The 23,772-nt window shown below is 32.6% G+C and overlaps 2 protein-coding genes across 3 annotated transcripts in view; both read left to right on the top strand.

Annotated features, from left to right (window-relative positions):
* The window catches only part of LOC130622345 (integrator complex subunit 1-like), a 34,535-nt gene extending 34,353 nt beyond the window's left edge, over positions 1-182 (top strand). Inside the window, exon 43 of the mRNA XM_057437802.1 lies at positions 7-182. Coding sequence (XP_057293785.1) covers positions 7-122 — 116 coding nt within the window. The 3' untranslated portion in view covers positions 123-182. The remainder of the gene's footprint in view (positions 1-6) is intronic.
* LOC130622346 (uncharacterized) lies at positions 84-23,281 on the top strand. 2 transcript variants are annotated; one of them, XM_057437805.1, is made up of 29 exons: positions 84-224; positions 2,306-2,452; positions 5,142-5,369; positions 6,543-6,642; positions 6,727-7,040; positions 7,677-7,904; positions 8,084-8,299; positions 8,526-8,868; positions 8,947-10,124; positions 10,218-10,282; positions 10,368-10,503; positions 11,023-11,112; positions 11,447-11,554; positions 11,688-11,879; positions 12,772-12,939; positions 13,725-13,976; positions 14,632-14,870; positions 15,270-15,440; positions 15,772-15,904; positions 16,549-16,689; positions 16,910-17,088; positions 18,263-18,475; positions 19,053-19,227; positions 19,962-20,077; positions 20,312-20,531; positions 21,014-21,184; positions 21,410-21,478; positions 21,965-22,194; positions 22,788-23,281. In XM_057437805.1, the coding sequence occupies exons 1-29, from the start codon at positions 209-211 to the stop codon at positions 22,914-22,916; spliced, it is 5,967 nt and encodes a 1,988-aa protein (XP_057293788.1). In that variant the 5' UTR covers positions 84-208; the 3' UTR covers positions 22,917-23,281. The 2 variants fall into 2 exon arrangements, with proteins under 2 accessions (XP_057293788.1, XP_057293787.1); XM_057437804.1 differs by lacking the exon at positions 84-224 and adding an exon at positions 637-1,216.
* The last annotated feature ends 491 nt before the right edge of the window (positions 23,282-23,772 follow it).

Here is a 23,772-nt window from a genome sequence, read left to right as displayed (position 1 = left end):
TTGTAGAAAAATGCGACGTTCTGCTGAAAAGAATGTACCGTATTGCTATACACTCGACAAACACTGAAATGACGTCACATATACAAAATGTTATGCGCAATATGAACATTGACTATTCCTAATTTGATGTATTTAGTTGCTAGGCGTTGTAAAATAAAAATGGAGGACAATTGATGTTTGAATTCTGACTTATTTTTTCCACCAAAATATGCGTCCAGTCACAAGTACGTTCCCATCTATTTTTTTATATTTTCCTATATGTACTTCTTATAGAAATAACTTGGCGGCCTCATAGTCAATAGACACGCATAATTTCGAGGTTTTCTTGCACAACTCAAATATCAAAACAGCTACCAATTTCTGCTAATGGTTTCGTTTTGCACGAATTGCTATTATATAATAATTAGCCGTATTTTGTTCAAAATAATAGCTACATCGCTATTTTGCGCTCAGAGTGTTAGAAATAGCAATGCCTGGAATATGTACGGCGTGCGAGATGACCGCAATATAAACGATGGGAGAACCCGTGGATTTTTCCAAGGTCTAACAACTAGTATATCTGTCAGCTAGTATATACAACTGGTATATATTTTCAATGGAAATTCGTTGAAACAAACCGAACGCCGCCAATGTGAGTTGGCTAGAGGTTTTTATTAACTATTTTAAAGCGTCCGTGCTTAAAGACAGAATTTAGCGATAACCATTGATGGTAACACATTTTACCCTCTTTACACTTTGCTATAAGACTATACAAGATGGTTGCCAAAAAAGTGAAAAGGAAATATGGAATTAATTTCGCAGTTCACCACATTCTCGACCCCAGAGTTCTTTGAGATAAACCTAGGTTTTAATCTCAAAGAGCTCTGGGGACTAGAATAAGTTGACCATATACACATTACAAAACTTGAGAAAGCTACTCAATTATACTATTATAGACGTAATATAATACAACCTAGGAAGAGGCGCAACCTACCTATTAGCATTCTAAAGTGAGTAGCAAGGCTTATGTTATGTATAAAATTATTTTGCAGTAAAAGCGAAATCACAGCATGTCCTTATGCACTTCATTAACCATGTTTTGAGAGAATTGCTAAGCAAGAAAAACATGTGGTTGTAAGATTTAAAGAAATGTCAGTTTTCTACCTTTTTATTATCCTGTTTGGTGGTGTAACCGTCTATTCTGATTTTATTCAGCATAACTTATTATTCCGAAAAGGTTCGTCCGACTTTTTTGTTTGTTTTATTCAACAGTTTCTTAAAAAAAAGTTATTTGAAAAGTCTGCTGAGTTAAATTTAATCCCTGCCAGAGAGCTTGCGAGTTTTGGAAAAAACAATCTGACATTTTTACTTAATTTGATTGGCAAGTCCTCCGGGCTTATTTCGCAGGACTAAACCTTGTCCCCAGAGAGCCTTTTTTGCTTTGGGAACGAAGTTGGGTAGTGGGGGTGATTTGAGGTAGAAATTAGCGCTATTCAAAGATATTAGCCTTACTATATTCTTCTTTTTGGTCGAGACAGATTTGCTTTTGCTTTGAACAGGAGGTACAATGGAATATACTTTTACGAGACGAAGTATAACACAGAGTAAGTTAAAAAAATATATACAGGGAAGAAAATAGTCAAAAACCAATCTCGTTCTCAGGGTCACTTAAATGACATGTTTTTATATTTGTGTCTGTTTCTGGAATTAACAATAATGGAATAATAACTTTGTCGGAGATTTTATGTAAAAAGTGGTGGCCAGAACTCGCCGGAAATAAAAACGGAGGAGGTAGGGGGCAAGCAGGTCAGGCTGTTCTCCATGAGCTTATTTTAAAAAGTCAACCTCGTCCCTGAGAAGAAGTTAAAAAGTGAAAGAAGATCCCTCGTAAAGAGATTAATCTAAAGGTTGCGTATTACGAAAAAGGATTTCTTGAGATGAGAGATGGAGGGTCGGGTGAGGGCGGGCTTAATTAACTTAGGTACTACAATAACAAAGTCTCAATCAGACATGCCATGACAGATATTATTCGCATCTTCAAGAGGTTTACAAATGTTCTTCTTTATTTTTACCTCCATGGTAAACCTCGATCCTAGGGCTTTTGTTCCTATATCGAAAAGAGAAAAAAAAGCCCCGGGATCAAGGTTGCTGCATGGATTATTAAGGTTTTGGGGCGGAGTTTTGTGCGGGTGAAATATTGTTCCCGGTTTTATTATAAAGTTGTAAACAAATATGGTGGCGGTTTATAGCACGTGTGTTCTTGACGGTTACTAGCTGATCTATTTTTTTTCGTTACTTTTATTATAATAAATTTATTTTATTTTAGATATACTTTTAGCAGATCTTTATGCTAGCAGTAAACTTGAAGGATGCCCTCTGGTAACTAGAAATGTGGCAGAAACAATCCATCTCATTGCTGAATGCGATGAAGGTGCTTCATTTGCACAATTTATTAATGAAGCAGATGACGAAGGTGGGTTTAAATACTGTTCTTAATATTCTTTAACATTTTGTGTATTAGCTAGCTAGCTAAATGTGTTTTAATTTATATATATGTTTATTAGAATTGCATGAATTTCTTTAGCTAGGTGTTTGCGATATAAGGGTATAGCTACACGCATTATTTTTTTAAAGTTAGCTTTAAAATGACGCTAAATGGGTGGGTGGAAATTTTCCGTGACATTTTTATTTTTTTATCGATCATTTTTTCCACATGTATCAAAAATTAACACTTTAGAAAGGGTTTCTCCACAAGGGCGTGGACAGACCCCGGATGAGAAATACCCTAAAGAATGGGGTTTCTTGTTTGTGGCCATTCTCTTATGTTAAGGCTGAAATACACAATAAGTTTAAACGGACCGTTTAGTTGTAAAAAAAAGTTTAGTTGCAGGTAAAACACCTGTCTACACATTAAGTTAAAACGTATATATAAGCTTTCTAAAAAATTTTTTTTTTACAATAAATACCTTATAAAAAACACGTATATATGCGGTTATTGCTATAGCAGCAGAAGGGATAATCGTAGAAGAAAAAAAGTTGGCTACCATTGGTTGTAATTAGAAACCTAAAAAATATGCTCAATCTGTTGTTTAAACAATAGCTCATTAATCATTCTGTTAATTTCAATAGAAAAAACTTAGCAAAAGTTGAACATGTGCAACTTTTAAAAAAACTTATAAAACCAAAAAAAGTTGTATATACATCTTTCCTGTTTACACATTAAGTTTTTTTATCTTACATTTAAACGGTCTGTTTAAACTTACCGTGTATTCTGGCCTGTAGCCAACGACTATAGGATGGTCTCCTGCCTTATCTATTTTTAAAAATTATTAGCTGCTCGTATGTCTTCGCTAGTTAACTGGCAAATATTTTTTTTACTTACTTAGTTTCTTAAGGCATTTTTGTGCTTTTCCAGGGATTTTATTTCAATTTGGATTTTACCCTGGCATATTATTACAGGGTTAACAAAACACAATTAAAGAAGCAAACGTTCCTAAACCCATGTAAAAACAACCTTGGTTATCATATTTTAAAAGGTTCAAACACTGAAATATGTTGCCGCTGTTTTGATGATTGATTTACAGCTATTGTATGACTAATCCCATTTGCAGTACATACGCCATTTTTAAAATTATGCTAGATAAAAACAAACTTAGTTTGTGGGGAAAAGAATGCTAAAAATGAGAAAAAGAACTGATAGATTAATTAGCGCTGCGACCACGATGTGTTTTTTATGTGGATGTAATGCGATCTTGTTTGATTGCAGGTGTTAGCTAAATTGCCCCAGCAAAATTAGAAAATTTTGTCTTCTGTGAGTTACTAGACACAAAAGATGTAACCACATTGGATGATTGTTTTATGAAGAGTAATCAATGTTACGGATTGGTTGTATTAACCCCTTTTTTATTCTAATATCTTATTCTAAAGTATTTTGTTAAAATTTATGAATTAAAAATTATCAAAATAAATCAAAGAAGTTGGAGAAACCGAGAAAAAAATATCATTTCTTTTGATATATTGCTTTCTATGTTCACACATTTTGAACTTTTGTTCACATGTTTCTTATTCTGAAGTTAAAGGCAAACTTTACCCTTTATTATACACAAGTAATCAATTATTTGAAAATTTTACACCCTGCAGTAGGAGTTAACACATTTTAGCAGGTTGAAAAAAACACTTTAAAATGATTTTTTTGTAGCTATACCAAAGTTTGTTTTTCGTAATCTAGCAGCCAATCTTATATATGCCTAAAGTTTGGTTAAAGATAGCAACCATACCTCAACTGTGCCTTAGTCATTTTAATTTTTTTTTTTTTGACATTGTATATTTCAGTTTGTCAACCATCACTTCCCCTGAATAATACAAAAAATTTCATAGAATCATCTTGCTCCATATAACCTATGTATATGAACAAAATAAAATTGGTAAAAAACATACATCCTTCTTCGTCACTTGATTATACACCTTCCATTATATACCTGTTTACCTTTTTTAAAAAAAATTTAATTACCACATACATTTTAGAAATGGACCAGGAGGCTCTAACAGAGAGTTTCTGTGTTTAAGTTTCCAATAGTAATTTCTTTTCGTTCTAATGTTTGAGTGGCCCAGAATGAATGCTAGTTTTGCACATTGTGCAGGCTTTCAACTAATATTAGAGTGATACCTTCTGATTTATATATACCATATTCATTTAACCCTATTTGGTTGCCCCTTTTCCTGGTCATAATATGCACCAAATTCTTTGTGAAAGAAATAAACTAACAAGAAGCTCACTTCACCTAACGTTCCCGTCAAATCCCATCAAATTGCAGATTATTCTTTGAGAATAAATACTAATTTCGTCATCACAAGAATGGATAATTAAAAAGGTATAAAGTAGAAACTGCAAAATATAGCACCTTATGTATCACAGCCTGAATTAAAGTTTTCTTTTAGATCCTAAACCTTCTCTGCAACATACTCTAAAGTTTTGTATTCAATGTTTACTATAACTAACGTGCTTTTAACTTTTGACTGAATGAGATCAATCTCAAACTTGATAAAATTGGTGAATTGTCTAAAAATTTTCTTTTTTAAATTCTTTCTTTTATTGAATCTGTTGTTTGTTAGATCTATTTTTACTAAATTCCTCTTATATTCTCTCCTCTTTATATATACAGAAAAATCCGAAAGTTCAGCAGCCAGGCGTTCAATTCCATCATCTATTGGCTTGAATCTCAAAAAGCTGACAAAAGGTATACTGGATGAAGAAAATTTGAACTTCAAACAACTTAGTTACTCCAGGAAGACATTCAAATTTAGTGGATCAGCCCTCAATACCATTCATTTTGCTGATGGAAATGTTGCTGTATCTGATATCAAAATAAAAAACTTAGAATTTCAGCAAGGTGAGTCAGAATTTTCTAAAATATACCTTTAATTTTAATATTTGTATTGTATCTTTTGCATATCTTAAGCAGAGAATTTTTATGTAGAAAAAATGACAAGATTGCTATTTGTTATTTATTATTTATTATTATCATGCAAAATTGTTCTAAAAAGATTTGTACCCATATAGCCTATAAGTGTTTTTAATGATGTAAACAGAAACTACAGCCTCTAGTCGTAACAAAATGGCCTGCTGTAAGAAATGTAAAAAAGACACCACATTAGGAGAAAAGGTAAAAATTAAACGGGAACAAGGGTAAAATTTTTTTTTTTTTTTTTTAAAATAAAGTATGGTGAGACGATAGTAAAAAGCTGTTTTTTTATCTATTTTATCTATTTTCACTCTTATGTCGAATAAAAGCAATTTAAAACTTCAATGGTTATGACATCATAGTTGCATTAGGCTTTCCGCATTATACTCAAAGTTTGTATGTAGATCAACAAAATTAAAACCAGCAAAGCTAGCAGGTGACTGTAACTTTGATATGTTGACCATGAGGCATATTTACACATATCACACATATAAAATAAATTGATAATATACATAAAAAAGTAGTACGTAATACGAAAAGGCACAGCACATTTAGCTTCAATATGATTTGTGATTTCATTAAAACGACACTATCGATATGTATCTATTACATCAAAAAATGAACTTTGTAAACAAAAATGGAAATTTTTAAATGCTTTTTATTTTGCCCTATATACATTGTTTTAGAAAATCCTTTTTTATATTAATACCAATGTTGTTTTCTGTTTCTGAACACAAAAAGTTTTCCAAACCTTCACTTTCAAGAAAATGTTTTTCCTTTGAAAATTAAAAGATAATTTAGAGAACAACGCTTATGAAGAAAAATGGTTGATGGACATACTGGATATATACTTCGTTTTACAGCCCCCGTCATTTTCAAAACGTGACTCAATTTTCAAGAAAACTGATACTATTTTTCATCACTAATGAAATTGAATTCATGATGAATTTAGCAAAATGTTTGATTTAAAAAATGTAATTCATGCCAAAAATCCCATTTCTGCCAACAGCAAAATTGTTATACTCATTCTAATTTTTCCATTCTTAATGTAGGAAGGTATTTTGTGACACATTTTATTAAGTAAACTATTATGTTTTACAGGAGAGAAAGAATTTTCTAAAGTACAGTTACTTATGGTTGGTGTGATTGAAATCAATGGTGATCAGGTTCCAATCGAATTGGAAAAGAAATTGGGAAAGAGGTAAATGGTAACCTACAGTTAAACATACTTTATATATGATTGATATATAATGCTAAATACTATAATATTTTTTTGCAATTGCAGTGCATTTGATGTAAAAATTACTGATGTAAGCAGTGTTACAATTGAGGAATTAGCTTCAACGTTTAAAGCCAGTGTAGAAAATATTGAGTTGTTGAAAAAGAAAAAGATATTTAAAGTTGATGAAATAAAAAGCATATCATTTTCGAATCCGACAGTCATTGGAAAGCTGACAAGTGAAGGAGTAATGCAGATTGTTGCCAATGCAGATGCTGTTGATGAAAATTTAGCCTTTGGACGTGAAAACTTATTTGTAGTTATCAATAAAAAGCGTGGAGAGAATCCAAAGCTTGCTTTGGTTTTTAATATAGGAAAAGGTACGTTTATATTTCCTCTTAATATAAAAGTTTAGAAATCTGTTTCCCATGCCACAACAACATATTTTGCATTAATAGCTAATTTTGTCATAAGAGGTCCAATAAAAGCCCAGAATGATTTTTTATTCATTATTCATTTTTTGGCAGCAACGTATGCAAATATACATATACCTTATAATACTGTCTCTTGAAGCTATTTGTCCTTTGTTGTGCATGATGCAGTGTTTTTGATTGAGCATTGGGTTGGTCCAATCATAAAAATAAGGTAAATAAATAAGACAAAATTAAACATTCCAATAATCTTTTACCAATCACATAAGACTTACAGACAAGAAATTATAACAAACTAGTCGGTTACCCATCGATAATTCCACGGGTTCAACCGTCCTATATTCCAAGGAGAAAAAAGTTCATTTACAAGATTAAATATGTGAAATGTATAATATTAAGATACATTGAATGAGATATTATTGTGAGAGGAAACAAAATATCGATGTAATTTAAATGTTTTCTTCATGTACAGTATGGTGGATATAAATTTCATTAATTTCTGTGTGCATCTACATACATACAGCAATTTGTTAATCACTGTTCAACCAAATTACCTGTGAATATTGTAAACTTGTGTGCTTGTAGGAAAATCAATGGACGATGTTTTCACATCAATGACTTATGGTGGAAAATATAAATCTTCATTTCCAATTGTGGGGAAAATAGGTTCACTAGAGTGGGCACTAAGTTTATCTGAGGGTGATGACATTACCCTGGCTGCTCCTGAGCCAATGCTATTACCAATTGGATTGACTGCTAGGATGGAAATACCAAAGGCTGATTTTAAAGTGATTTGCAAAGACACTAGTCCAGGTGAGTTTTGTCTTTTATTACCATCGCTTTAATCTGTTATTAGGCAGAGATAATGATAAACAAAAATCTTTGAAAAGTGTCCTTACAATAAACAAGTTTAAAATGAAATGTTATTAAAAGAGTAGATATAGCAAAGTTTAAAAAAATGTTTCTCATCAAAAACCTTTTTGTTGTTCCAGGTATACCTGCCTTTATATCTATTGAACTTCAAGTGAAAGCAGAAGGGAAATATCTGTATAAAATGACAAATGGATTGGATCCAAAGATTGAAAACTTTTTAAACTGCATCTCATCAGATAAAAAGACCGATGTAATTCTTCCTGATGAAATTTTTTCCTCAACTTCAAAAATCAACATTTCACATTTTTATTACGATCCAAAAACATCTGGTTATGGTATGTATAAAATTATTTTACATCATACTGTAGCTATCAATGCTTACACAAATGAACCAGTCTTACTGTTATTTTTTGTTGTATGCTAACCTTTTGTGGACTACTAGTTTGAAATCAATGCCTTAAGTGTTGTCTGTTCTGTTACTGGGTTACACATTTCTGGCGTTGTCTTTTACTGCAAGCTTCTTACGATTGAAAGAAAAGAAAATGCATTGTTTTATTATAGATCTAAGGATGTCTGTGCAAAAAGACTATAGTTTCTTTGCTGGTGCTTTGGAATTCAAAGAATTTGACGTTCGTATTGTAAAAGGAGAAAAAGAATGGTCTGTAACTTCAAAGTCATCAATAAACAAGAAATCTGGCCAAGACTTTGACATTTCTTTAGAAGTATATCAAAATAATAAAGTGGATAAAACCATCAAAGCCACAATTCAAAATTTGAATTTGCAAGAGATGTTATTGACACTTGGGTTCTCTAAAGATGAATTTCAGCTTTCAAATTCTTTTCCTGAATTGGCTAGTTTTGGATCAGATGAGATAGTGGTTACAGAAGAGAAAAGTGGCTATAGGTTGGTGTTTTATGCAGTGTAAGGATTCAAGTGATTTAACTTGAATATAGTAACATTGTTGTTTTTCATTAAATTTAGAATTTCTGGTGTCCCTTTCCTGTTTGGGTCCAATCTGCAATTAGCAGGTGTGGCATGGAAACCAGAAACAAATGTGTACGTAACCAAACTGTTGAATAAGAATAAAAATCGTGAAAAGGAAAAGGAAAAAGAAAAAAGTAGTCTAAGTAACCCCATTAAAGCTTTTTTAAAGGAGAGCAAAGAAGGGTTGGGTAATATAAGATCACAAGATGATAGAGAACTGTCAGACAGTAAGGTTTTTCATGATGGCAAGGAGACTTCTGATATTAAGTTGGCACAAGATTTTAAAAAATTACCAGACACTAAAGCGACACAGAATAGCAAAACATTATCAGACAATAAAGTAGATCAAGAATTTCAAAATGATTTATTTTCATTTGATCTTGTGGGATCTTCAAATTTACAAAAAGTAAACAAAGCGAAGGAAACTGCTGTGCCATTGACAAATAAAACAGAAGATCATCTTAAATCATTGAAGAAGACAGCAAAAGGCAAAGATGATAGTGACTCGCATTTCTTTTTTCGGCCGTCGTTTTTAAATCTGTCTGATGATCATAACACTACAGACTTGTCAAAAGGCGATGAACTTGGCGATTATGACTATATTGAAGACACATCATCTGGTATGTCTAGTACAGAGGATCACAGTTCCAAGCTGAAAACAAAAACAAACAATACTGAAGATGCTTCAGTAGAGAAAGTAAATGTTGGATCAATCACAAAGGAATTTGAAAAACAATCAGCACTCAACATGGACAAGGATCAAACAGATTTTGCTGATGAAGTTGCTAGATTTAATAGTGAAGATGCAAGTTCATTGACAGACACTCATAGTACAAACTTGGAAGCATTAAATAGTGACAGCTCACCATTGAATGTAAACGAAGAATTAAACAGCATTTTTAGTAATCTTAAAAAGTCTCACTTGCGTCACATTCATGATAATGTTGTGCATGAAAAAAGATCCCATGCCTCACGAATCAACAGAACAACTGTTCATAAAGCGCATGAAAGAGGTAGAAGAAATGCCAAAGATGATACAATGGTTGCACCAAAAGAAGAAAAGTACAGCTTAGTTATTGGTATTACTGCTGTTAACCAGCGCCTAAGTGATGTTTTGGAAAATATATATGGCAAAACCACTATTTCAGCATCTTGGCTTCGCAATATGGCAGTAGGTGAGTATGTTATTTAAGATGGTATTTAAATGCAAAAAATAAGTTTTAATTTCGTGTTTCCTGCAAAATTTTACATTGTTTTCACTATTTTAGTTATTCTACTCAGCAATACCGACAAAGATCTACCCCTTCAACAAAAAACAATGCGAAAGGAAAAGGTAAAAAGTTTAAATTTTGGCTATGTATTACCAATATAAATACAATAATTTTTGTATATAAATATTCTAATAATGTTTTGTGTAGACTGATGAGAATAAGTCACACCGAAGATCAGTTATTGCTACACTAATGACTACTGTTGAAGACAACACAAAAAGACAATTTATCTCCAGAAATATCCAAGAAAGTGAAAATAAAACTGAGAAAGGTGAAATGAATGGTAAGATAGAGTTTAATTGTCCTCGTTTCAGTTTAAATGAAATTTTTAAACAACACAAATTCAGAGGTGATGAAACTGACTTAGCTACTTAAACATGACAGCTAACAACTAAAACGGGTTACCATGAACTATTTTAATAAGTGCACCCATGCTAATAAGCAATAACCCAGTCTTTTCAATCCAATTTTATAACTTTAACAATTCTTTGCCAACATAAAAAATGCTTTCTGATTTCCTGCTTTCTTAACATAGTAGTATCTCATTGGCAAAAAAAGCTAGTGTACTGCACAAATAAACGTAAGCTGTGGTCTGAGTTTTAATAAAAGTATTACTTTTTCACAATTACCAGTTATGCTTTGTCTTGTTCCCGCAGAAAAAAAATTCTGAAAGTTTCTTTTTCACTGTGTTCTTTTTTGCAAATTTGAGTAAAGTGAGAATTATTTTTTATGAAAAATTTTGTGAGCAGCGTATTTTTACTTCTTGAAAGACTATCATGTTATTTTTTAAATATTTCAACAGAGTTCGTTCCTGACAACTGGGATGAAGAATTTACTAGCACTAAATTAATATTTCCTCCAGATGACATGGCAAACATCAAAATTCGAAGAGGTATAGTTTATCATTGAATTCTGTTCTGGTATTTAATGATTGAAAACCCATCTACCATAGGTCATTATCATTGCATAGAAGAAGAAAAAAAGGAGTTTTATATAATTTCACCACCTTTTTTTTCAACAAGTTTTAGTAATGAGAATAAAAATTTTTGCCCAAGGCACACATTTTTAGTGACATGTTCCTGTATGCGTGATGATGTATGTAAATACATCATCCTAACAGGAAATTGGTATAGAGTATCTGAATAATGACTGAGTGATGTGACTGATTTCTGTTAGTGGCTATGTAAAGAAGTTACAGTTTCTAAAGAATTTTTCAATTTTTGCAGGAGTAAGCATATCTTGTTCGATGAGTATTCCTGAGAACTGTAAGAAAAACGAATTGTGTCGCTGGTTGAAAAAACGAATGACAGATGATGCTCGCATTGTTTTAACTGGTATGTGATGTTGCTGTGACTTTTTTAATCACAATATAAACATCTATGTTAATCTATTCTAATGGAGAAGAACGCCCATCTTTACCTTGTAACATTTTTGGCAAGAAAAAATTTGTTTTACTTTTCATTGCAGGATTTTTGTCACAAACCAAAGTGAATTTAGCTGCTAAATTACATCTTCTGGAGTATTTTGCTATTAATGATAATGTGAAAATAGAATCTTCTGAACTAATCGTTGATTATGATGAAGTAAATACTGTTCGTTCTGGTGTTCGAATCATTATGGATGTTACTGTAAAGGATCCATATCCAATAACTATCAGAGGTGAGAATGTCATGTTACATGTCATGTTAGAATTTTCCTAGTTGATTTTGAAGGAATATATTATGCCTATAATCTCAGTTTTCGGAATATATGAATTTGTGAGTATAAATATACTCATGTGTCATTAAATCTATATATAAATAATGTCTCTTCTGTTACACTAACAATGTAATAAATTTTGTTCAGAAAAGATTTCTAGTTATTTTCCCCCAATCTTTTTTTCTTTCAATTTCTTAAATGTAGTGGTTGGATATATTTATGAAGCAATTGTGCAATAATTATTTACTCTATCAAGAATCATTATTATTGAAATTATTTACCCAGGGTAGCCTCTTCAGTTCCTATTGGTACTGCTATCAAGAGATCCTGTAAAGGGGTCCTAGTGCATTTAAAGCTCCCATTTGAGCTACAAAAGCACAGCAATCGCTCAAGACTACTCATGTTGAGCATTAAGCAGAAAGGATAGATTCACACTTTCTTAGTCTCTGGCATGAATCGACCGGGGTTTGAACCTAAGACCTTCCGCACTGGAAGCACACACTCAACCATAGCACCATGTAATGAAGGGTGTAGTAATGTTAGTCACAATATATGGTACTCAAGAGAAAAAGGCATGTATTTGAGAGAGGTGTATTGAAGAAGATAGGTGAAGTTTTTTGCTGGTTAAACAGACTTGTAGAGATATTGTCGCTTTAGTTAAGAAAGATATGGATTTTATGTTGCAAGTTCAATGTGTTAAACAGAATCATTTTCATCGTTTTATCATACGAAAAATAATAGTAATCTCCGCAAAGATATTTGTATGCACATAGCTTTGTAGTACTATGAAATATTTTGTGACCTGTATAAAGTCAACAATTTTCAATTTCTTACTTTGGTTATTGTTTTGTAGGGCAGTTATATGAATTATCTAGTGGTAAGCTTCAGATCACCTCCTTACCCTCAAGTACTGCTACATTTAGCTTAAACCCAGCTGGTTATGGTCTAAGGTACATAGCTTTTGCTGATGTTCTACTTCGGTCAAGCTTAGAAGGCGACAAAGATACATTGGCATTTGTTGGTAGGTTTATATAATTCTTGTTGCTGCATATTTTGTAAACATTAAAAGGTATGCATAAGAATGTATGGTTTCTATACAGGGAGTAAAATTTTAAGTATCAAATTTGTTTTTTACAACCACAAATTACACTGTGTATTACTTTTTCTTTGTTTTTTTTTTCGTAGAACAAAAAAATGCAATTTATTTCGTACATCAGTGTATTCAGAGTTTCGCAAACTCTGTGTTATTTTGCTTTTGTTTAGTAAGAGGGCCTTTTGGACAAATTTTAAATGCCTTTTTTTTAAAAACTGAAATTTATGTTGTGATCTGCAAGTGACTTTAGGGTTTACTTTCTTCATGAGAGCCCTTTGTTTTGTTTTATTTTATCTTCACTCGAAGAGACATTAAGGCGATGATTTTTAGTACAGTTGTTCCATAGTTGTTTAGTCGCCTGACTTTCTTGTTTATTTTGTGTGCTTATAACGAAAACAATTGTTTTGTTTTTTTTTGGTTCACTTGTTTAAGATTGATAGATTCTTCTCAACACAAGTGTTAAAATCGCAATAGTTTTCTTTGATTTCTTTAATAAATAGCTAAAATGAGTCGTTGCCCGTCGATACAGCTGTGGCTGTCGAAACGTAGCCTAGAATAAACTCGCTTGTTCATGACATAATAATATCTATAATATTTTAAAAATTTTCTTGTTACATAAATACTAATTTTATGGTTTTACAGATATTGGGTCTGTTGAAAAACAAATGAAAAGTTATTATAGATTAATTAATCCTGAGATAAACTGATTTTAGCTATTAGTACAACCATCTTCCTTGGGAAAGACAAAACGAACAAGAAGCTAGATAGTGTTTTGCAATTAAAAGGCACATTCTATTTCGACTCGAGGAATCCATCAAATAATTATTTAATTGGAGAGTTTAATGGATTTGATTTTCAAAAACTCGCAGATGCCTTTGACTATGAAAGTGCTAAAGCACAAAAGTTGGTTACAGGTGCAACATTTCCAAATGGAGCTAGGCTTACGTTTACGACAAATGAAGAAGGTGAGAGTGTTGTCATGTTTTTCGTTAGTTAGAGGAATGGACAAAACAACGGCTCAACAGAACAATGGATTAGAAAATAAAAAGAATATTTTGCAGTTTGCCATTTCTTTTAGTGAAATCGTTAAATTAAAATCCTGTTGAATTTAGGTAGGACACGAAACTACGAAATTTGAATCGAAAATAGATCTATTTTTTATAACTTAGTTCTGATAAAAACAATTTTTTGATCCATTTTAAAAAAAACTGGAACTTGATTTTTATTTTACCACAAAACGACTTTAATACTTTCCCTTCGCAAACGCGAAATTTAATTCGAAAAAAATTCTGTTATTAAGGTAGCTCTATTTAAGTTTTTGTTGAATTTGATTTGGCGAGAGGGATGGAATAGAAATGGAAGTTTATTGCATTAATTAAGATACCTTTTATTAATGAATATTTTTAAATGATTTAAATTTTCATCCACTGCCTAGAAAACTTTCCGACGAAAAGAGAAATTAGACTTATAAGTAAATATAAAATAACTTAATTTGGGGAGATTTTTACCTCAGCTAAGTATAAGCTGTTAACATGTAACCTAACTCTTTGTGTTCTTCCTTTTATCCTCAATGTTGTATAAACAATAAATTAGCCTTTTAAATGTGATCTTTCTCTGCAGGATTCAACTTAAAAACAAATGGAATACATATTGACAGTGGATTCAATATTATATCCAACGTTCGTGTTCTGGAATTCTTTCTTCCAATAAATTGTAAGCTAAAAGATGAAAAAATAACATGTTCAATACAGATGATACCCTTGGACATCATGTCCGGTCTTGTTCAAGTTCGATATTCTAAAACGTCACCGAACAAGGGACCAGTGTTAAATATAATTTTTTCAAGCCTTGAAACTAATGTAAGTATTATTTTGCATATTGCCTTACTACTGTGATACGATTGGGTTTTTCCCTAGCCACTCTCTGAAATCACACTGAAAGGAGTTAGTTAGGTCTCCCCAACTAGCCGTCGTTTTCACCAGAAACATGACCAAAGCCATCATAAGACGAATCAAGCTGACATTTAAAGGAGACGTTTACATTTGACGTTTAGTGGGGTTTGAACTAGGAACCCCTTGTTCTTGAGCACAATGTTTAACCACTAAGCCGTTACTTCTTAATTAAATTTTGAAGGAAGCAAGCCTGCTTCTCTTTCCAAAACGCATATATAAAAACAACAAAAAAAGCAAAACAAATATACTAAACAAAAATAAATAAGTACGAAAAGATATAAACAAACTATTTTTTTTCTTTATTAGGTATCGTTATCAGGATATCTGCACACTGTTGGAACTGGGTCCAATGTGAACATGTTTTTCCTCTCTGAACACGTGGTGTTTAATATTACTGGAAACTTCTACGACATTTTCTCAATGGATTTATCATTTAAAGCGAAATTCTTTGGACAGATATTGAAAACAGAATTTCAGGTTTGTAGACTATTGAAAGGAAAATATATATTATTGATTTTAAGTAGTTCTATAATGCATCGGAAAAGGTATAGTGTAATTTTTAATTGTTCTAAATGGATTCTGTAAAAAATGACTATTTCCTAACGCATAAAAAATATATTGTCTTTACATAAGCATTTAAGCATGGGAATATGTGCAATGAAGCAATGAAGTGTTGGATATTTACTGTTAAATCGTTAGGCAGGAAACATATTTGAGTTAATTAACTATACCAGAGAACTACATGAATGTTTAAACATAAATCTAATTTTAGAAGTGTATTGTTTCAAGGTTGTGTTATGTATTATAGTTTCAAGGTTGTTTGCAGCAGAAAGACAAAACGATTATTGAAGGCAACATTTTGTTCTCATTAAATACTTTCTCAGATAATGCTGAAAACACTAAAACACAAAGTGATGCATTATTTAAATCCATCGAGCTCGGTAAGTATTTATTTTATCACTTTTTCTTTCTGGATTGTATTAGTGATTTTTTCTCAGCCTGTTTTTATAAAAGTGGTGAGAAGTCTTCATTAAATTTAAATGATTTTTCTTTGTTTTTTTATATAGTGTAATTAGTTGCTTCACCACGACTCCTCCAAATTTCCCCATCTGCAAGAAGCAAACTTAAGTTGACAAAAAGAACTGTTTATTAACCAATCGCATTTAAGTACACACCTAAATTCGTATATTTTATTGCAGTAGTTTCATCTTAACAACTGTTAACTAAACAATTTAACCCAACACTCTCCTGCATTCAATCATGAATAATATTCATAATTTTTTTAAAAGTAAAGTCCTTAGGAAGTCTATCCTAATAGATGAATTCGACTAACTGCTACACGACCTGTCAAATATACATAGCTATAATACTGCAGCTTTCTTCCCTGCCACTGTGTGACAATAGGGGTCAGTTAAGGACTAACATGCTACATTTGTGGATGTTGACATTGTAGTCAAACGATGATAATTACACTACCGTAGTGGCTGTAATAATATAATATATCCACGGTTTTGTAAATAATAATCCAAAATGTTGATGTATTGATATGTTTGGGATATTAATGAAATTTTCGATAAATTTTCAGCTTACAAAGACGCCAAAAAGCGTGTTGATACTTGGAAATCCAACCTGCAGATATATTTGTTTTCGTTGAAAGAAAGAATTGAAAAGATGAAAGATTCGAAGCAGGAGCTGAAGAAAACATGCGATAGCGAATGTGGAGATGGTATGTAGTTCTTGTTGCCATTACAATGTTGGTGACTAAGGATGATTATTACCTGTACAGCGTTTAAAGCTATATCCAATGAAACCGCCGAAACAAATGCTAGTAGAATGATTTGAATGTGACAGACTAAATGTTTCCTGTTGTTTTCCAGTCTAAAGTGATTGAATTATAAAAATATTAGCTTCGCATAAGCATCATGAAATTTATGCTTTGTTTCTAGTGTGCGTTCCATTCTTTGGTTGGAATGCGCAATGTTATAAAATTTGGGGAAATTGGGTTGGATGTCCTGGATGGGATAACTGCAAGTGGAAAGTGAAAGACATCTTATGTATTGCACGTTGCGAGGTTGAAAAGATGGGGAAAAAGATCGTGTTGTGGGGTGACAGTATCGGTATTGACGTAAGGATTTGAATCCTAATTTTTATACTGTATGTAACATTTGCTTTTTCGTTACCAGTATGGATTGAACATCATTAGGTTAGTGAGCTAGACTTAGTTAGTACTAGTCCCAGACTTCATACTGCTGCCTCTGACGACCTTCTGCAAACTTTTGAATATTCGTTTAGTGACCATTTGTTAAATATAAAACAATAAATTAAATCAAACAACTGTGCGTAATTCTAGGTGATTTATAGGAAAAACGAGATAAAATTAGATAACTCGCTACTGCACTTTTCTTTCTCGATATCACTCAGGTTATATGAAAGCTAATTTTGAAAGAAGGATTTTATCACGAGCACAACAGCTGGCTGTTTTGTAATAGACAGCATTTTGAAGTGAAATATTGATTGGCTTATTTTTTAAATTAATCTTTAGCGCAGACAATTAGATTGATGCATCATCAGATTGATACATATAGAGCATTTTAACATATAAACAGCATTTTAAAGGGAAATATTATTCACATTTTTTTTTTTAATTATTTTTTTGTAAAATTCATTAGATTTTTTCGTGACAGGCATTATCAGTGTCATATGAATAAATAAAAAAACATTTTGATCAAATAGTTGCGCGTTAGTTGTGTCTATCATCCTAGGTTGTATACTGTAAATGTGCTCCATTGCCTGTCACAGAATTGGAGAGCGCTTATGCAAAATAATACAATTTGATGAACGAAAAGTGAATTCGGAATATATGAAAAAGGAAAAGGGAAAAAATGCTTTTATAAGCAAGGGCCAACATTCCATGTAAAGAAAACTATTACTTAGCGAAGAAGAGGAATCCTTTGTTTTAAATTCGAATTCGTAGCGTATATCTTGTATTGCTGAGAATAAGGATGACATTATTTTAGATACCATGAACAAAAATCTACTTTGTTAAGGCTTACTCAGTTATTATTATTGATCGTTAGGACTTATTAGGTTTATTTTAGCTCGTCAGAGGGCACTTTAGGAAGTTCGTTTAGAAAGAAGTTTTAGAGAACGCCTTCCTAAAAATAAGTAATTCTGAAGTTAAAAAAATACTGAAATTTCAGTAAGGTGTATTTGACAGAGTTCATGTAACTCTCCTACAAATGAAAAGATGACTTAGACTTTTCAGTTCAATTTTAAATCCAAAGTTTTTTTTATCATAGGCTATCATTGGTTTATCAGAAATGGCCACCTCACTGATATCAATGGCAAATAATTATTTAACGAATTATGTCACCTTGCAAGAATCCACAAAAACGTTACTACAAACTGTTTCTGCAACATTAAAACCAATGTTGGAGATGAGGAACACCATTACTTACAAAAATGCTTCCATCGTGATGGACAAGATTTGCACCAGTGGTTATTTAAATAAGGTTAATATGTATTCCTAAGAAACAGATAACAAAATACTTTAAATGTTAAATTATAAAATGGCAACCTGATGTTTCCTTTTAAAAATAAAGCAGATCTTAAGATAACGGGATAAAAATAATACTTCCACTCGATTGCCTAATTTCATAATTATTCTTTTGTTTTCATAATTTTTTTTCGTTCCCATCCGCAAGTGAGGTTGAAATAATTTCAGTTTGAATTGGCACGTATTGTAACGGAAAATTTTAACGTATGGTACTTATTCTAACGGAAAACTAATCGGATACCAGAAGTCAGAATTTTATAGATCTGATTTGTTCCATTTTGAAGTTGAAATTCACTTTTTAAAGCGTTAAAACCCCAATACTTATAAATATTAATTTTCGCCTCACGACTGTTGATGCGATAAAGCACCAATAAATAGCTTTTAAAATATTGCTTATCTGTCCATTCATTGCCATTAAATAATATAAATATTATCATGTCATGAACAAGAGAGTTTATTTTAAGATACGTTTCGACAGCTACAGCTGTCATCGACTGGGTAATTAATGGTCTTGTTTTGTCATACATATTTAGTACTGGAAAGCTTCAGCATTTGTCACAGTTCAAGGAACTCTTTTCAAGACACCTGTTCAGTGGAAGGACAACCTCCCAATCGATCTGAATATTCATCGACGAATTTCACAAAAAACAATAAATCAACGTTTTCCGCTTCTGTTTGTGGATGATGCTATCACGCAGGATTTTTCAGGTAAGCTCTTGTAATTTTTATTTTCTTTGGTCACCATTCGACGTACAATCTTTTTTAAATATTGACACAGCAGGTATTAAAATATTTGTCTTCCCCAATAAAGTCGTGGTTGAAGTTAAACAGTCGTTTATAACATTTCTTTAGAGCGGGCTTTGACTGTAATGTTTTTAAAAAAATACCATTTGATATTTTAATGTGACAAGTTTTAATAAAACGTGGAAAATAGCGAAGCAATAAAAGTCTCGTTTAACCGATTGGTAGCCTTGTGGTAGAGCTTTCGTTTCCAGTGCGGGAGATCTTGGGTTTAAACCGCAGCCGAATCATGCCAGAGACTATAAAATTGTCTATCTATCCTTTCTGCTTAGAGATCAGCATGAGAACAGGATTGATACCTTAGCCGTTTGTCTAGTTGAATGTAGCTCAAATGGAAGCTTTGAATGAACTAGGACCCCCTTCGCAGAACTTTCGTTGATAGCAGTGCTAATAAGAACGGAAGAGACTATCCTGGGTAAATAATTTCAATAATAATAAAAAAAATAATCAGAAGGAGTATGGAAAACGTCCTACACAGCAATTAAAATATATAAAGATTTTCTGGTAAGAAAACCTTGAGTTCATTCATGTTCTAAATTGGGAGGTTTAGTTGTGTGAATGTTCGTTTAACTGTCTGGCGGATTCGCTTCCATTGCTTATACTACAACCAATGAATTTATATTTTGTTCATCTCCTTACAGGCTCGTTAAATGATATGCAGCAACAACAGAAAGAGTTAGATTTGCAGAAAAACATTATCCAAAATAAAGTTGATGACGTGATTGCTGGAAGGTCCTATCCAAGAAAAGATGTGGAGGTTTGTCGCTAGGTTAAATCACTATCTTTCCGGGGTATCTACAGAGTTAGGCCAAAAGAAGGAATTTTACTAAAGGCTATGGAATTTTATTGCTATCAGATGTAAACATGTTTCTCGCAAAAATTACCTAATATTGACTTTCCTTTTTAAAATACACCATGTGTTACCATTAAAAAAAGGAAATTTGTAAGCAACTGATTGGTCAAAACTCTGTACATGTGATATTTATTTTAGGGTAAAGGTACGCGAACAGTGGTATCAACAAAGGAAGATACGTATTACCGTTCAGTGATAGAAGAACCCATCGTGTACGATCACATGAATGCAGAAAGCATGTTCGCCTATCGGTCTGCTTCGCCGTGGAATTTACTTCTGAATTTCAATTATCAAATGAACAGTGTTCCCTTATTTTCTGGTAACGTTGAAGAAAGAGAGCAATTGGCTGAAGTGAGATGTAAGGACGCTTTGTGTTGGGTAATACTACTGATTTAAGAGTTTATTAAGGACGTTCTAGGTTACGTACAGGCTTAAGGACCCTCTAGTTATAGGAATCAACTATACAAAAACGTATTCAACGGGTGAAGAATTAGTAAAGCCGTTTTTTCACTTATGAGTCTTAAACATAAACAAAATATGCAAACTTTTATGTGTCCTAACTATTTCAAAACTCATAATTCGTATAAGCAGTAATTTTTTGATTTCTTTAGCAATATATTTGGATACAAAGCCCTTTGAAGCTAGAATGTAACTTTTTCTTAATATTTTATCAATGAAAACCTTTGGTTGTTATGTGTGATTCTTTCTTACGAGACAAACGAAGAAGTTAAAGTTAATATGACATAATCCTTCGACTTGATTGACCGAGGAAGGAGATACTTTTTCGTAATGTGTTGTTTAGTAGACCTGACTTTGATGTTTTTTTCTATTTCTTTATAGCTTTAGACTCGTGTCAACAAATGCGTCGTGTCGTCGACAAATACGACAAACTTACGCAAGGGATGAAACAATTTGCAATATCGTCGGAATATCAACGTCAAATGTATTTGGCAACGAAAAAGTCTTACTTAAAAGATTTAACAGACATTAGAAAAAACATTAACGATATAGGTAACTTCTTGTGTTGGAATGTTATTTCGTCGTTAAAGATTTGCCGAATGCGTGGGATGAAGTTCTTTTAATTTATGACTTTTACCAATATCTATAAAAATATAACTTGTATATATAAGTAAAACTGATGCCTCAATTCAACTTGCTAGTTATACCAGAATTGAGACAATTGGAGGACTGCGCTACATTTTTGACTGAATATATTCTGTTCTTTTTGCATCCTAGAAAACACGAGAAATCTTTCTGTTGCTGACATTGAAGATTTGTTTTTCTGGTACAATAAAATTCGTCATGGTAAGTTAATGCTATCACTAACATAAACTGTTTTTTCTTTGTTTTCTTGTTTGTTTGTTTGTTTGTTTGTTTGTTTGTTTGTTTGTTTGTTTGTTTGTTTGTTTGTCTGTCTGTCTGTCTGTCTGTCTGTCTGTCTGTCTGTCTGTCTGTCTGTCTGTCTGTCTGTCTGTCTGTCTGTCTGTCTGTCTTTCTGCCTGCCTGCCTGCCTGCCTGCCTGCCTGCCTGCCTGCCTGCCTGCCTGAAAATTGATGTGCATATTCCTTTTTTTATTAACAAACTCTAAATTGTTTTTTTACAGTTACGCCTCTCAAAAAATTCTTTTTGAAAATCCAACACCCTGATGTACGTTTTTTTACGCCAGCCCGTAATGTCGTAAATTTTCGTAACGAAGCTTAAGCGTCAGTGGGATTTGTTTACGATAATATGACTGTTTTAAAAAATAACTCCGACAGTACAAACATTCTTATTTCTTCGTCTTTATTACAGGCTTGCAAGACTGGAACACCAAATCCGAGGCGATTTACATAGAAGGTCAGAAAAAAGGTTTGACAGCTTTTAAGAATCAAATGGATTATATTTTAAAGAAACAGAAAGAAGCGTCGATTGAAGAATACGTTAGCAGTCTACATTCGAATGGGATTGATGCTTATAAAAGGTCTCACTTACCTAACTTCCCTGCTATTAAAGGTGGTGTTTACCTTGGTGAAATTAAAAAGGTAAGCGAGTCTTTTGTTTTGTTTGTTATATATATTTTTAGCAGATACAGATATTAAAATATTTTACCACTAAGACTTGTTTAGGCTTCATTTTCATTCGATTTTGCTACAGCGAACGATTTTCGTGCTGGTGTTCCTCCACACGCCTCGAAATTTTAGTTAACTCGTAACTCGATTGCCCAAAAATCCTGAACCCGATCGACAAATTTAAAATATTTTTCTGCCATTACTGGAACGAGTCAAAGATATCGCAAAAACTCGACTGCTAAAATTAATAAAAGTAACCAGCTCCAAATGAAGCAGACGCCTACAAATTTAAATGTCTAATTGCACGTGTCTTTTTTTCTTTAACAGTGTTTCTGCACTGGAGGCTGAGTTTATAGGTACTTATAGCTGCTTACTAACAAAATAATGACAGGCCTCTTGCTGAAAAGGATTTTAAAGGTACAAAACTGGCATCTGACTCTGTAAGTTTTCTTAAAATCCCCTGTAAACTAAGAAACATGAGACCGAATTATTATAAAAAAAGATGTAGCTAATGTCGGTGTAGATGTGGAATTCAATTTCAACAATTTTTTTTTTTCATCTTATAGGCAATCTTGGATTTGTATAACGACGGAGATACGTCACCAGAAAATTTTAACGAAAAAATCGCGAAAACAGAAGCGAGAATTGATCAGTTAAAATCTTATATGAATTCATGTCAACAAGAGCAGCAGTAGAAACTAATGCAAAGCTGATGACATCTTATGTAGTGACGTCTTATTAGTGACGTCTTATATAGTAGCGTCTTATGTAGTGACGTCTTATATGGTGACGTCTTATGTAGTGACGTCTTATGTAGTGACGTCTTATATAGTGACGTCTTATTAGTGACGTCTTATATAGTAGCGTCTTATGTAGTGACGTCTTATATGGTGACGTCTTATGTAGTGACGTCTTATATAGTGACGTCTTATGTAGTGACGTCTTATATAGTGACGTCTTATGTAGTGACGATGTTATTACACTCTTCACCAAACGCTCCTGTATTTGATGTTTTTGTTTATATTTCTTTTGAAATTATTTTTCAACAAATTATCATCCTCATTCGCATGTTTTCTATTCGTGTACGAAAAAATGATGTGTGCAGATGAACTTCAATTTGTTGATGTGCAGTAAAACCCTCCTAAAGCAAATACTTGCATGATTTTTTGTGTACCTTCTTTGAAAGCGTTCGATCTGAAATTTGCCCTAACCGGGTGTTTACTCTGGAAATTCAGGTTGCGCTGGGAGAGTTTCTAAAGAATTCGTTCGGAATACAAATAAAACTGTTCGTCTTGTGGAGGTGTCTTTATAGGTTGTTCGCTTCACGAAGACTCCACTGTATTTAACTAGCTTGCCACATTATGTCTGGATGATGGTAAACCTTCTATGATTGGGATTTTTCACAAGCAAGCGATCTACTTGTTGGGAGAAATTATCTTTGTGTTAAGTGGAAATCATATAACATAAAGAAGATATTCTCTAACTGAGTGAATGCAGCAAGGCTTGTGTGTATGGAACTAGAGCCCGTCAGGATAACTCGCGTGTTGATGC

Source organism: Hydractinia symbiolongicarpus, chromosome 12 (assembly GCF_029227915.1).
Source record: "Hydractinia symbiolongicarpus strain clone_291-10 chromosome 12, HSymV2.1, whole genome shotgun sequence".
In the NCBI taxonomy this organism is placed as follows: domain Eukaryota; kingdom Metazoa; phylum Cnidaria; class Hydrozoa; order Anthoathecata; family Hydractiniidae; genus Hydractinia; species Hydractinia symbiolongicarpus.
This window is presented reverse-complemented; position numbering and strand designations above follow the sequence as displayed.

Coding starts and splice junctions, on each gene's coding strand:
- LOC130622346 (XM_057437804.1), top strand. CDS start 1,129: ATGTCAGTTTTCTACCTTTTTATTATCCTGTTTGGTGGTGTAACCGTC. Junction 8,869..8,946: donor GAAGAGAAAAGTGGCTATAG/GTTGGTGTTTTA, acceptor CATTAAATTTAG/AATTTCTGGTGTCCCTTTCC. Junction 21,185..21,409: donor AAAAAACATTAACGATATAG/GTAACTTCTTGT, acceptor TTTGCATCCTAG/AAAACACGAGAAATCTTTCT.